General features: G+C 44.7%; 1 protein-coding gene and 1 long non-coding RNA gene across 5 annotated transcripts in view; one reads left to right on the plus strand and one right to left on the minus strand.

The window, feature by feature from the left end:
* Window positions 1-13,725, plus strand: part of LOC125944041 (evasin P1126-like) — a 170,541-nt gene that overhangs the window by 105,761 nt on the left and 51,055 nt on the right. Inside the window, exons 2-3 of one of the 4 annotated variants that reach the window (XM_049663784.1) lie at window positions 4,792-4,879; window positions 9,450-9,643. The exons of 1 other annotated variant lie outside the window; for it this stretch is intronic. In XM_049663784.1, the coding sequence (XP_049519741.1) occupies window positions 4,792-4,879; window positions 9,450-9,614 (253 nt within the window). In that variant the 3' untranslated portion in view covers window positions 9,615-9,643. Of the gene's footprint in view, window positions 1-4,791; window positions 4,880-9,449; window positions 9,644-13,725 lie in introns of those variants that run through there. 2 more of the 4 variants (XM_049663785.1, XM_049663782.1) reach the window with 2 other exon arrangements.
* Window positions 1-13,725, minus strand: part of LOC125944046 (uncharacterized) — a 263,153-nt gene that overhangs the window by 94,840 nt on the left and 154,588 nt on the right. The gene's annotated exons all lie outside the window — the stretch shown is intronic.

Below are 13,725 nucleotides of genomic sequence, written 5' to 3' on the forward strand. Positions count from 1 at the left end.
TTGCATGCGGCGCAGTAAACGAAGCTGTATTAAAACATTTTCGTGCAAAAATTAATTTTATTTATGTTGTGTTTTATATAATGCATAATACATTGAATAAAGTTTGTATGACTTTGAGATTGAAGCATGGTTTACCACCAGGGTATGCATCGTTCTGCCTGATTTAGGGCCATTGAATAATTATTTATTTACTTTCACAACAGCAATAACAACCGTGCATGGGCTTATATAAAAAATACTCATCAAATATTTGTGGGAATAAAAATTTTCTATTATGAGAAAAGTGTTGCGCCTTTGAGAGAAATGTTACAAGTGTCGTCTGCTACGACGCCTGCTCGCTGCGAACGCGGGGAAAGTGAACTTTTCTCGCAGACGCACTTGCGTCTGCGCAGACGCACTTGCGAACTCTCTCGCTCTTTCGAAAGGCTGCATCGGCTGTCACGATTGATGAACGTCTTCGAGTACTTTTAAACACATCTGCTGCAGTGCTATCTTGGACGCTTGTGGCCTCTTACGAGCATGCTTCACTATATTTTATGTTGACGTACCACTTCTTCTGAAGTGCGCGCCAGCAACTGTTATGTCGTGGCTTTGCGCTTACCCGTTTTGCGACAGCAGACTACAGCCAGGAAGCAGCAACCTTTCCTACCACAAGTAAGTTTGTGTTCTCAAATGTCCTGAAACAACCATTTCAATGAACACATAAACGAGTAATGTGCAATGAAGCCCGCAATCAAATTTGATTGTCAAGCCAGTAGAAGAGCAACTATGTAGCAAACAAAATGCTTTATGCAAGCAGTCAGCAGTCGCTTTCTCGTCAGGGCTTCGTCAACACGCCGCGACACAAGCATCGTTCCAGCCGCTAGCTCAGCACGCTATCGCCATAGAATAAAGAACCCTATCGCTACTTCGAGCGACCAAACAAATACAGAGAGCTCAAGAGTTTTGCGCCGCACTGCCCCACTGCGGATTGTAGCAACTGCGCTTGGAGCAAAACTAGCGAAACCAAAACTGACAAAAAAATACCTGTAGACTAGTTCGCCAGTCAACAGAATACCAATCCGTAGCCTGTACTTCCCATCATTCCCATGATAGTTGAACGATCGCAGCGCCACATTGCCCTCTAGTTATAGTAATATGAAACTCTATGATGTAGAGATCTGGCCGCATACGTCTTGGTGCTCTCGCGGTATTTCCGTTAACTTGGTATGCACCAGAATTAGTATAGAGTGGGAAGAGTGTAACGAGCATAAATGATTGGTCATGACAAGAATATTACGAAAGGCGTGTCATGTGGGCCATGAAACAGCCGCCTCATGATCGTTTCGTTAATTTGATATGTACCAAAACTGGCATAGTACGACAAGAGTGTATGACGAACATAAATGATACGTCATGACAAAAATGTCATTACATGCGTGCTATGTAGGTCAGGAAACATCCTCCTACGTCTTGGTGGCCTCAAGGTCGTTTCGTTATCTTGGTGCCGAAATTGGCGTAGTATGACGAGAGTGTATGGAAAACATAAATGATGGGTTATGACATAAATATCGTAAAATGCGAGTCATGTAGGTCATGACACGGCCGCCTACGTCTTGGTGCTCTCAAGGGCATTTCGTCAACTTGGTAGGCTCCAGCACACTGCTTCGCAAAACATCGATTCCCTCAAAGCGTGGGATCTACCGGCGAAGCTTGATATTGCCAGGCAAAACGAAAAAAAGCGTATGTTAGTCGCCTGTCCACAGAAAGCTATCATCATCAGCATTGGCTCAAGCGTCGTCGTTGTCTACTTCCGCAGATGGCTCATTGACGCCCCTCGGGTTGCGCTCGTGCTCGGCGCGCGCTCTTGCCACTGCTCCCGCGTTCGTCGTTGTCGTCTTCTTCCACAGCTGACTGCGTTCCCCCTCTTCTCTTCTGTCGTCGTAATGGAGAGGCCGCGTTTACAGGTGTATGAGCCATTGATTAACGGGGTATGAGCCATTCATTGTCTTACCGCAACGAACACATTTAATTTTGAACCAATTTAATTTACAAGAATCTCAAGAAGCAGTGGTGGGCTAATGCTGCTGACCAAACTGCTGAGCAAATTCGGGACAGCGAACGTAAGCGACAACGGCGGACCGCGGGCATACCTTCAGTGACGTAGTTCTCTTCATCGCAGCCGAACGTGTGTTTAACCACATTAAGAAACAAAAAGACGTAACCAATATTTGAGAAAGACTTTAATGAACCGTCGGGATTAACTCAGTGATAAACAGAAGGGCCGCACGTTACAGCTTCGCTGGTTAACCATCTTTAAGGAGTGCTTGATAGATTGATAGGACATTAAGCAATATAATATCAAGAGCTTGCTGGCGCAAGCCCCCAACCTGTCAAAAAGGGGTCACTCATAACATCTATCTATCCATCCATATATACAAATGCGTAGTTCCACAGCGAGATCAAAGGCCTTCGATACTTTTGGAAGATCAAGGTGCAAGACCGGAAACCGCTCAGCCTAGCGCTCAGCACGGTGCATATAGGCAAACAATATACAGGGTGTTTCATTTTAGCTGTACCAATCTTTTTTAAATTGCCCGTGGCAGATAGCACAATTATACTCCTTGATCTCAACTACGCGATGAGGCGGCCATTACTTCTACGAGAAATCAAGATGCCTAATTGAATAATTAACATAATTACGTGAACGAACGTTTTAATTAATGATTTTAGGGCACATCTTTCAATCAACGAATTATAGCCACTGAGTTCGCAAGGCGTATCCACTTGGAACTAATTCTCAGGACTGATCCAGTTTGAAGATATTAATTTTCAAAGTGTACGACGAAATGCATAGGCGTTCCAGTTAACTTTTTGAGGAAAACGTTGTTTGTTTTATGCATTGAAGCACAAAGTGAACTAGAACGCCAGGCATTTCGTCGGACACTTTGGAAATTAATATCTCGAAACTGGTTCGGTCCTGAGAATTCATTCCAAGTGGATACGCCTTGTGAACTCAGCGGCAATAATTCTTAGATTTAAAGATGTACCGTGAAATAATATAATTAAAATGTTAATTCTCGTAATTTTGTTAATTGTTCAATTAGTCCTTTTGATTTCTCGTGGAAGTAATGACCGCCTCATCGAGTAGTTGCGATCCAGGATTAGAACTGTGCTATCTGCCACAGGCAATTTTTAAAAATCTGGTGCAGCTAAAATGAAACACCCTGTAGAGTGTAAGCGTTCGCGAGTTCCTGCTGGGCAATTTCATGACGAAAGCAGTGATGATGAGCGTCGACTAAACCGGTTTGGCCCTTGGTGGGGGTCACGTTCGCAGCGAATGATCCCGCTGGCATGATCCGACAAACAGGTGGCGGTGTTGTCAGTAGCGATTTGCCTGAGGAGAATACAACAGCATTGGGAATACGGGCAAACCTGTAAACGAAGTAGTCTCGAAGAAGCATTGCACAGCACAACAAAGGCGTGGCCTATGTATGTCCGACACCTCACCAGCTCGGCATCAGCGCTGTGGGACAGCTGTAACACATATGATACGTAGCCGCCGTAAGCTTCTATGTACGTTTGCGTCCACTACACTAACTGATGGTTGACTGGTAATTTTCCTTATAACGGGCTTCTGTAAAAATGCACGCCGTTTTTTTATGTGACTCTCAGCGCACGATCATATTGGTCGTGCTCGCGAAACCATACCTTTGCATTACGTGGCTTTGATATATATAACCAAATTTCCAATCAACACGGCAGGTTTCCAGCAGTTTTTGGTCCTCAGAATGACGTGGGTCATAACATAATCTATCTACCAGTCAGGCCTAAGCATTTGTGTTAGTGGAATCACAGAATGTGCCAAAAGTCCTCAGGTGTGATAGCTCATTTGCTAAAGGGACACGCGGTGGTGCAGCTTCCGTACCTTTTTATAGTGCGGAGCAGCAAGCGAATCGACCACCGGTGCGGAGTGCCCTCGTAAGTTCTGTTTTCCCCGCACCTTCACCTAAGTGTGACGAAGACGATAGCAAGATGAGAGATACATTTACACGCAAGATAAAGAAGTTAAGGTTAGGCAAGATTGTTAAGACGAGCTAGGTTAAGGGATACCCCGCTGAATCATCCTTGCAAAGTTATTGTCTCATTCGAACTGTCCAGCAACTTCGCCGTTTGCTCATTACACGCGTAACGATATCATAAATACTTGGGTAGAGAATTCGCTATAGGCTCAGAGAGGTGGTATACGCGTATGACTAAATGGCGACTCGGTGCCTAGACTTGAATACAGAGAAACTTAGGAAGGTTCGCAACAAGTTTCACACACACACACACACACACACACACACACACACACACACACACACACACACACACACACACACACACACACACACACACACACACACACACACACACACACACACACACACACACACACACACACACACACACACACACACACACACACACACACACACACACACACACACACACACACACACACACACACACACACACACACACACACACACACACACACACACACACACACACACACACACACCACACACACACACACACACACACACACACACACACACACACACACACACACACACACACACACACACACACACACACACACACACACACACACACACACACACACACACACACACACACACACACACACACACACACAAAAAAAAACGCTCTTTATGCTAGTATTTCAACTGCACGGTCAAATAGTGTCACTATAACATGCTATTAGTTTATATAACTGATGGAATATCTTCTGAAATCGTGCAGGTTTGTTGGATTCGGCCGACCAGACACCCCGTCCAACACGAGCCCAACCAAAGAGATGGTTATGATGGTCCACAGCTGTAATAAGACGGTAAGTCTGCTCAGTACATACTGAACTCACTGCTTGTACTGAAACTAAACAAACACCTTCACCTTAAAATTAACTTTGACTAATCTAAAGACGTAATACTACCCTATGGAAGTTCTCATGCTTCGAGTTCTGGTTGAAATTTTAAGAAAATTGTTTCTATCATATTGCGAAATTTCGTGTGGAGAAAGGCATTGCTTCCATGATAATTCGCACTTTCCAGGTGGCTACTTATAAATATTGAACAATCGGCTGGCTAATTATTTACTTCAGGACACATCTTGATATTCAAATTTTAAGCCGAGCAGTAGAGTAGTGATGTATGTTCCCCCAAAATATTCAGACAAGCGCCACATTCGAAATATCGGTCTTCAAAATTCCCTACAGAATGCGTGCATTTTCTTGATAACGCGCAACTTTTACCATTTTGAAGCCATTAACTGGAATTCCGGTGTCTTTTGTAGCATATTTTGAATATTTCGACGGTGGATATTACGAAAGTGCGGCTAGTTTTACAATGTATGCTAAGCAAACATGACATCACTTCAGCTGGGCTTCAATTTCGTATTTGCAATACGTTGCATAATGTCAATATGTTATTTAGCTAGCTAACGCTTTTAAATATTCAGTCGGACAAGGCAATCATTTTCTATGTAGGCAATTTGCGCCTCAAGTATAATGCACTCGAAAAAGTAGACCAACAGTAGCTGTCACAGAAAATAAAAAAATGTGTCAGATACAACTCAGAATATATATATATATATATATATATATATATGAACAAGAAGAAAGGGAACCGAGGGGCACGATATTTATTAATCATATCATACGTAGCCAACAAACAACGGCACCACGGCCAACAGAGGGGAAATTACTTGTATACTTACTATTTGAAATCAAGAAGTGATAAATTAATGGAAATGAAAACGGATTAAAAAGCAACTGTCCGCAGGTGGGGAACGATTCCACGTCTTCGCATTACGCGTGTGGTGCTCGACCATTGAGCTACCGCGGAGCCGTTTTCCCATCCACTTTCTGGTGTATTTCTGTCTTACTACTAGAATTAACCCTCGGAGTGTTAACCAGCGCCACCACTCACAAACCTCAATTTTCATTTTCATTAATGTATCATTTCTTTAATGCAATTAGTAAGTACATGTAATTTCCCCTTTGTCAGGGTAAATATCCACAGCGAAGTAAACGCATCTATGAAGCGGTTTATTGACGTTTCAGCCGGGGTCCGACCTTAATCGGAAACTGATTCTGCCGGCCGGACCCCGGCCGAAACGTCAATAAACCGCTGCATACGCGCGTCTACTTCACCGTTTGTATATCTATCGATCTACCTATGTATCTGTCTATATATATATATATCCAAATGAGGATGAAACCACCTGTATGTTGTTAGCAGCTAGCAGGAACCAACTGAGGCCTCCTGTACTTTTTGGGTTGTTCATAAATCATTGATCTGCAATGATGGGATGATTCTTTTTAATTACTATATTTACAGGAGATCTGAAATTATTAGTTTCTAGAAGAAACTCGAAAAGTCTAGTTTCAATTCTGGCTCGCGATGTTTTGCCTGGTTTATTTCTTCGCGTGTTGGAAAAATACCGCGAAATATGGACAATATCATCTAACTGGCTGCCCGTTTGCACGTCGCAGCAATTGTGCTTTCAAACACATCGTAAACGAACCGTACGCGCTCTAATATTATTTCCTAACCCACCGGTTGCATCGCCTCAAGAGGACGTGTATTGGCTAAGGCCAGCAATAAATGCCACCTTGCGGCGATCCTCTCAGAACATACGACCTTTTGTAACAACGGTAAGCTGGTTGACAAAGCCATGTTATGAAATTTTGTAGGGCATGATATGGATTGGCATGTCAGGCAAGGACGTTAATGTCGGAGCCATCTTGAAGAAAGCTCGGGCGTAACATTTATGACAGGGATGGTCCATTACGCGGCAGATTTAGTTCGTTGGCAACATTTCTGAGAAGGGCACTGCTGCGGCGCTCAGCTCCAAGACGCGTCCGCTTTTTTAAGTTGTGAAATTCGTCAACAATACAGGCGGCTACCTGGACATCTACCTGGTTTGCTAAAACGCATCGCAGCCCCGAATGTAATTTTCGCGCAGGTTTACTTGACTATGTATGAGACATATGCCTACTAAGAAGGTCGGAAAACGCCACATTTTATAGTGGCCACAGATTACCGGGCAAATTACGTCGAAGCATCTGGCCAGCAGTATCTCACCACTGGTCACCTAATCGCGGTCTACGAGTGTAAAGTAGTGCGCAGGCATGACCTTTACAAGAAAGTAGCACATCGGGTGGCTACATGCCACAGCCGTGAACTGACAGCATGCCTCAGCCGAATTGGCGCGCAATACTCCCGTTAATCGGCGTACGTTCTATCCGCAGGCGACTGGCCTCACGGAAAGGCAAAACCCTATCCCTCACGCCCGCAGGCACTTTTCATGACAAAATTGACTAAAAGAAGTGTTGGTGTTTAAACTTGGCGTAACCACGACTTGATGATCAGGCACGTCATAGTGGCGAACTGCGGCTTAATTTTGGTCACCTGGGGTTCTCTAACGTGCTCCGAAAGCTAAGCATGCCAGGGTATTTTTATATTTCGCTTCTATTGAAATTAAGCCGCAGCCAGCGCGTTCCGATACGGAACATTATGCCTCGATAATCTGAATGGGACGAGGATTAATAAAGCGCTAATTTTCTTAATAACATTGCGCTACAAACTTCCACTAGGAAGGCGCCGCACGAAATCCTGTATGGAGAGTTGCCGCAGGGAAAAGCTGCCAGCAGTCTGATCAGCTCTGTTCCCGACCAGGGACCAACAACTATCTGATGGTCTATCAGAAAATAAATTCATAAGAGCGTCTCACGTACACATTAAACAAAGAGGAAGGAAGAAAGTAAAAGTAATGGAAGTTGGCTACGCTGAGCCCAATTGGCTACCTCGATCGCTCTGTGGAAGAGAAAAAGGGGACTGAAGAATAAAAAAAATGTGGTTGATCCCTCTTATATAGGAATCGGTATAGAACACGAAAGTGAAACGTGTCTTCACAGAAGTAGTGTAATGTTTATTGCACATTGATATATAATGTCTATTGGTGTTTTGTGGCTAAAGCGCCCTTAGGCTTTGATGCACCCACGCTGACGCCTGGTGGCACGTCTCCTCCATCACGACTACCAACGTCGATGACCATGAGCAACCGTCGTGCATATGGAAGCTGCACTACGCTGCACACGCTAGCACAACGCGAAAGACGAAGCACGTAACTGACACACTAATACAACGCGCAAGACAAAGCACGTAACTGAATCGTCACCGAGTCAAATCAGCGCGTACAGCGCGTCGTAATTGCAGCCTCCGCGATCAACTTCAGAAACATTTTCAGAGCTAATTGCGGAGGCCACGCTCCGCTGTGCTGAGTACGGTGAACGCCACCTAGTAGTGCTTCTGCGAGAACGCGTTGGTAGTGCTTCTTGATGCCAGCGTCCCTTCGAATGCTGGCATCGAGGCGTCGTAGTGCTGAGACCACCGAAGCGTTCACTGTCGGTGCGCGTTAGTGTCATAATGCAGTACTTCTCTTTTCTGCTCGTAGGCGGCGGCACCGCCCCGAGCAAGAGCGCGGGTACACGGAGGAGTGTTAGATATATAAGGCGCTTCGTGTAGCTCTCTGCAAATGCGTTTGTGGCGCAATGGGTTAAACGCTCGGCGATCTATCGTCGCGGACCGAGAGGTCGTGGGTTCGATTTCCAAATTTTGCATGTTTGTGGAGCTTTTTCTTCTGGTTTCTTTCTTTGTATTATGTTCGTGTATGTTCGTGTGACGTATTTCCGTGACGGAAATACGTCAGTGAAGTCTTGGTGGACCCCGGCATAAAACACTTTCGTGTTAAAAAAAAAAAGAACGTGGAGAAGTTCAGAGTGTGTACGGACACACATGCAATGAAGTTTTCATTGCTCAATTTATCACAAATGGTCATTAAGACTGGTGCACCTATGTAAGTGCAGAAGTGCTTTTGTCGCTTGAGAAATCGCAGACGCTTGTGTATATACGTTCCTTATATCCTCTTCTGTAAAGGGCCTTTGGTCCAAGGGCGGTAAAATACATTAGGATCGCCTACATCAACTTTTGATGATGAAATGTGAGAGCAGAGTGTTACCAGTTAATCAGCAAAGAAGCGTATCATTAAAATTTGTGGGCAGTGCGCCATCACAGACGGCTTAGGGAAAAACATCTGGCTCGTTACGATCTCCAATTCAATAGCCGGCTGCGATAGACGCAAAAAGTAAAGGTTTGCAGTGCATGTTTCACGTTTCAAGAACGGGGCTTGAACTAAGAGAAAACATATTTTTCATATCACATATTCAGCATGACCATGTGAAGGCAGATGAATAAATTGTGCAATAAAAAAAAACGAATGAATAATTCAGAGTACGTTGTAGAATAAATTAAAAATATACACGCGATATCTATTAGTAACTCATGTAGAAATGACTATAAATGCTAATGTCAACTTACCTTCTACTAATTTTTTTCCAGTGCAATCCGTCAATGAATGTGACCTGTTCAATGAAGGGCTGCATCTGCGTACTTGTGGACAACGCTACTGAAGGATATTGTTACAGCGTGGACTGGAACGCACCGGATTATTACGATTTGCCTTCAAACGAGAGTTTACAGGCGGCGGCGCCACGATACGACTAGAAAGATAAATAAAGAACTCGTTCTCATCCAATACAGTTCACAAAAGCCAAATAGTGGATTTCGCTTAGCTCCGGAAGTTTTACAAAGACGTTCTACAGGAAAATGTGTGCGGCACATAGAGGTGTTATAATGGAGCTCGAGTGGTTCCTTGTCTGTCGCCTTATATATTTTTGTTGTGCGATACACTCAACCACGGGACATGAACTAGGTAAAACTCGTGCGTTGCTCCTAATGGGGAGCTAATGCCATATGACGTTGCGTAACACATCGTCACTGAAAACTGTAGAATGAAGCGCCAAGGAAACCTCAGTGGTAATCTCGTGGGGACGCACTTGCCGCTTGTTAACCCTAATTGCCCACTCATACGAAGGCGCATGTGTGTTTTTAGTCAAATTCATCAGTCAAACTTGTCACTTATTTTGCATATCGGTTTATTTGCGCTTTCATACACTTGTATTTGTTATTCGCTGCATCGCCTCATGGTCCTCCCGCTGTCTAAGCGCACGTCCACACCCACTTCTGCCAAGGGCCGCGTTATTTTTGTGATATGGAACACACGTCCCTACGCCAGCGACTGCATGCGTCAGAATACAACCAATGACGATTTATATCGGTCACGAATGTTAGCATTAAAGGCGGTCCAAAAACCAGTGCCTATACATGACGGAGAACGACTGAAACGTGGCTATATATAGTCGAGGGGTGGGCACGAACGAAACGAAAAAGCCTTCCATTAAAAAGTTATATTTTATTCACGATACATTCAAGAAAATTACTATTCACTTCAGGTAATTTCAGCGTCCTAAGCAAATGGTGATGTGCGGTTGTTTTATTATTCAAGATTTATTGGTTCACCTCTACAGAGCCTACCGACTAACGCTGCTGCCATTACAAATCGCAGAGTCGTGCAAGCCTATGTACAAATGTAAAGAAATTACGAGGCTTTCGTCACACTTGGTTGTCGGGCCGCGCTATGAGGTAAGGATGCAAGAAAAGCAGTTGAACTCATGTTGAAAGACCCAAACTACATTGATAAAAACTACAAAAACCAAACTACAACCACACAGAACCTTACGGCATATGACATGACACGCATAACACGCCAAACCAAAGTGCTCACGTTGGTTTCGACGGGAATTCAGGGCGCAGGCTCCTTTCCCAAGCGTATCACCCCTGAAGGAAGCCGAACGCCAGGCCGGGGTAACGCTTGTACCCTTTTGAACCAGTGGGTGCCCGGCGGCGGTGGGAATCAAACCCACAGCCTCCCGCAGCCGAGGCGGGCGTTCTACCACTACAAGAAGAACTAAAGCTGGTATTAGTCCGAGAAACACAGAGTTCAGCACAGCTCACGGTACGGTGGGAAGAAGATGGCTGTTGCCAAAGCCGCCACGACCGCTCAGCAGTCAGCCTGCATCCGAGCCGCAGTGCACGTTGCAGGAAAGGTCAGCCTGCCAAGCGGACAGCTTGCGCGCGAACCGCTGTTCTCGGTGCGTATGCGGCCATTAGCAAGGACATAAACGGTGCTCCGCTGAACAACTGACCGAGGAGACGCTTTGCCCGCGATCCGCAATACTCGCCGCAAGATGTTGCACAGCAGGCCGACCCACGCTCCAAGCTGCAGATCTCTAGCTGGCGAATGTAATGGCCAAGGGCAGCGGCCGGGCTGCGGCAGCTCCATGGACGGCCGTGCACCCTGGAGCCTTGATCGCCTGCGCCGACACTTCGGCCTGCTGTCTTCCGTCTCCGGCTGACCAGCCGCGTCTCTCACCACGAAGCATTTCGTCACGGGCTTGCCATACGTGGCCCAATCGTGGCACGACGTACCTGTTGATTTGGTGAGATCACTCACATACGTGGGCCCAATGGCAAAAGGTGATGATGATGATGATGACGATGACATCCTCAACACATGGCTTGTACCTCCTCCGGGAGATCGGCCTAGAATTCGGCACCTGAACTTTTAGATACGGTTTCTGAAACTACAGTTACTGTGCAGTTTATTAATCAGCACAGACAGATTAATTTTCCTAAACTGCTCAATTTATATATTATTGACATGCTTTAAAAACTGAAATTTCTCAGAGAATTGAAAAGTAGGGATTTAAAATTTTTTTTCGTCGTGTTGACTGAATGAAACTACAAACGGCATCAAATACGTCCCTGTGGCTAAAGCCAAATACCGAGGCACCGAAAGTGAGTACTGTTTCTTATGCTAAATTTAGCCCTAATTCGGCAAGCAGAATTTCAAGAAGTCTTTTTCTTTGTAATTTATACCGACGACATATTAAAAAATAGTGTTCTACGGTTTCTATTTCTACACAGAATTGACACAGCGGTGATGTCGCCAGACCAGCCCTGTGTAAATATAGGTTCAATGTTGGGACACGGCCGCGCAATTTTGTGATTATTAGTTCTGATTGTCGTGATGGACACCAATGCATTTTCCACGGAAATTTTAGGTGCTGAAGTTCATTTGATGATGTTATTGTTTCAATGATATCTCTACGAATTGAATCGCGGTTACGAATCACGGTTATTTGTGCCACCACTGGAAGGACCGATATTATCGGTCCATTCAGGGATGCTCGCACTAATGAATCGGCCATTTCATTGAAATATAATCCGCAGTGCCCTGGTGGTGAAAGAACCCGTGCACACTTTGTCATCGTTGGTGTCGTTTTCTTTCACTCATCACAACAACGTTTGTATCGTGCAGAATGCTGTAGCTCGCTTCAGCGCAATGGTTTTGGACATCAGATTTATTTATTTGCGTGATTCTTCAAAGCACGGCATGCAGCTCAGGCCCCGATTTCATCTAGGCTAGTGCAAGGCTTTTGTGGGCAAACGAAGGTGCGACTGGCAGACGCTCCGGTGTGGTGCATCTAGACGGGGCGGCATCCGAAGCGCTGTACACCACGTGATGACGAAAGCGGAGCGCTACGTGAAGAAATGCGGTGTGGTGCTTGTTCATTCTCCCTCACACAAGTTTAGTGGTTATTAAAGTCAGCAAAACTTGTAGGTAAAAATGCTTTCTAAATTATAGTACGATGCGACGTGGTCTTTTCTGATAAGTGTTGAAAAGCTTACACAGTGTCGCAGGGTAGTTATGGGTGCTTCAAGAGTCTTAATAATTTCGCGTAGATTGTTGTATATTGTCTTTGTCTTGACGATACTACATCGTTAGTCCATTTCGCGATAAGTATTTCGTTTTGTGTATGTTGGGTGCATAATTCTAGCGAATAGGAGTGAGGTGGCTAGTGAAACCTATCTGAAGCTGTCATTCATCCCCGTCATATCCTCTCACATTCTAAGGAACGTTGAGAAGCAGGTTTAAAGATGGCCTAGTTCATAAGCTGGGACGCGGTACAGTTTTGGAAAGAAAAAAAATATCGCTTCAATAAACCAATTTAAGCAAAAGAATGGCAAATTGGGCGAGATGGTACAGGCAATTTATTTCTGGTTTCTAGAGCTTGTTCTGTTTGCTTATAATCTTCGTCTGTGTCGCCTGCTTCTAGTTTTCTAGTCTTCGTGCTATAAACTCAAAACCGATTTGAGCATTCGGGCCAAGGAGTATAACATCACGATGTTGATACCTGTTCCAGGCGTGACGTCATGCTTTTTTTCTGTATTTTTGTATGAAAGAAGTTGTCACCCCTACACACTGATTGTAACGGTTGCAACACGGCGCCACCTTATGGACATGTGGGCTTCTATGAAAGCTTCGCAGCCAGTTTCCATGTACATTAGGCCTAGTTTGTGCTTAATGTGCAGATGTACATTCATGTATATAACAGCAAAGCTGTTGGTGCTAAAAGAAGCGCTCAAAATCCACAATTTTATGAAAAACAAAAACTATGTCATCTTGGAAATTTTAGGCGCACTTTGAAGGGTTGAGATAATTAAAGGTTAACTCAGCACTTTCCCTATTTTTGCGCAATTAAACAACCTTTCTGCTCCTAAGCCCCCTACTGTAATGCCCTCGGGAGAAATCAGGTATTAAAAGACAAAATGACATAAAAATTAATGATCAAAGCCTTAGAAGGCAACCGAACGGGCTACTGGCAGGACAAAGTAAAGACGACAGACACAGGCGCTATCATTTCGACCAGCC

Source organism: Dermacentor silvarum, chromosome 3 (genome assembly GCF_013339745.2).
Source record: "Dermacentor silvarum isolate Dsil-2018 chromosome 3, BIME_Dsil_1.4, whole genome shotgun sequence".
Classification (NCBI taxonomy): domain Eukaryota; kingdom Metazoa; phylum Arthropoda; class Arachnida; order Ixodida; family Ixodidae; genus Dermacentor; species Dermacentor silvarum.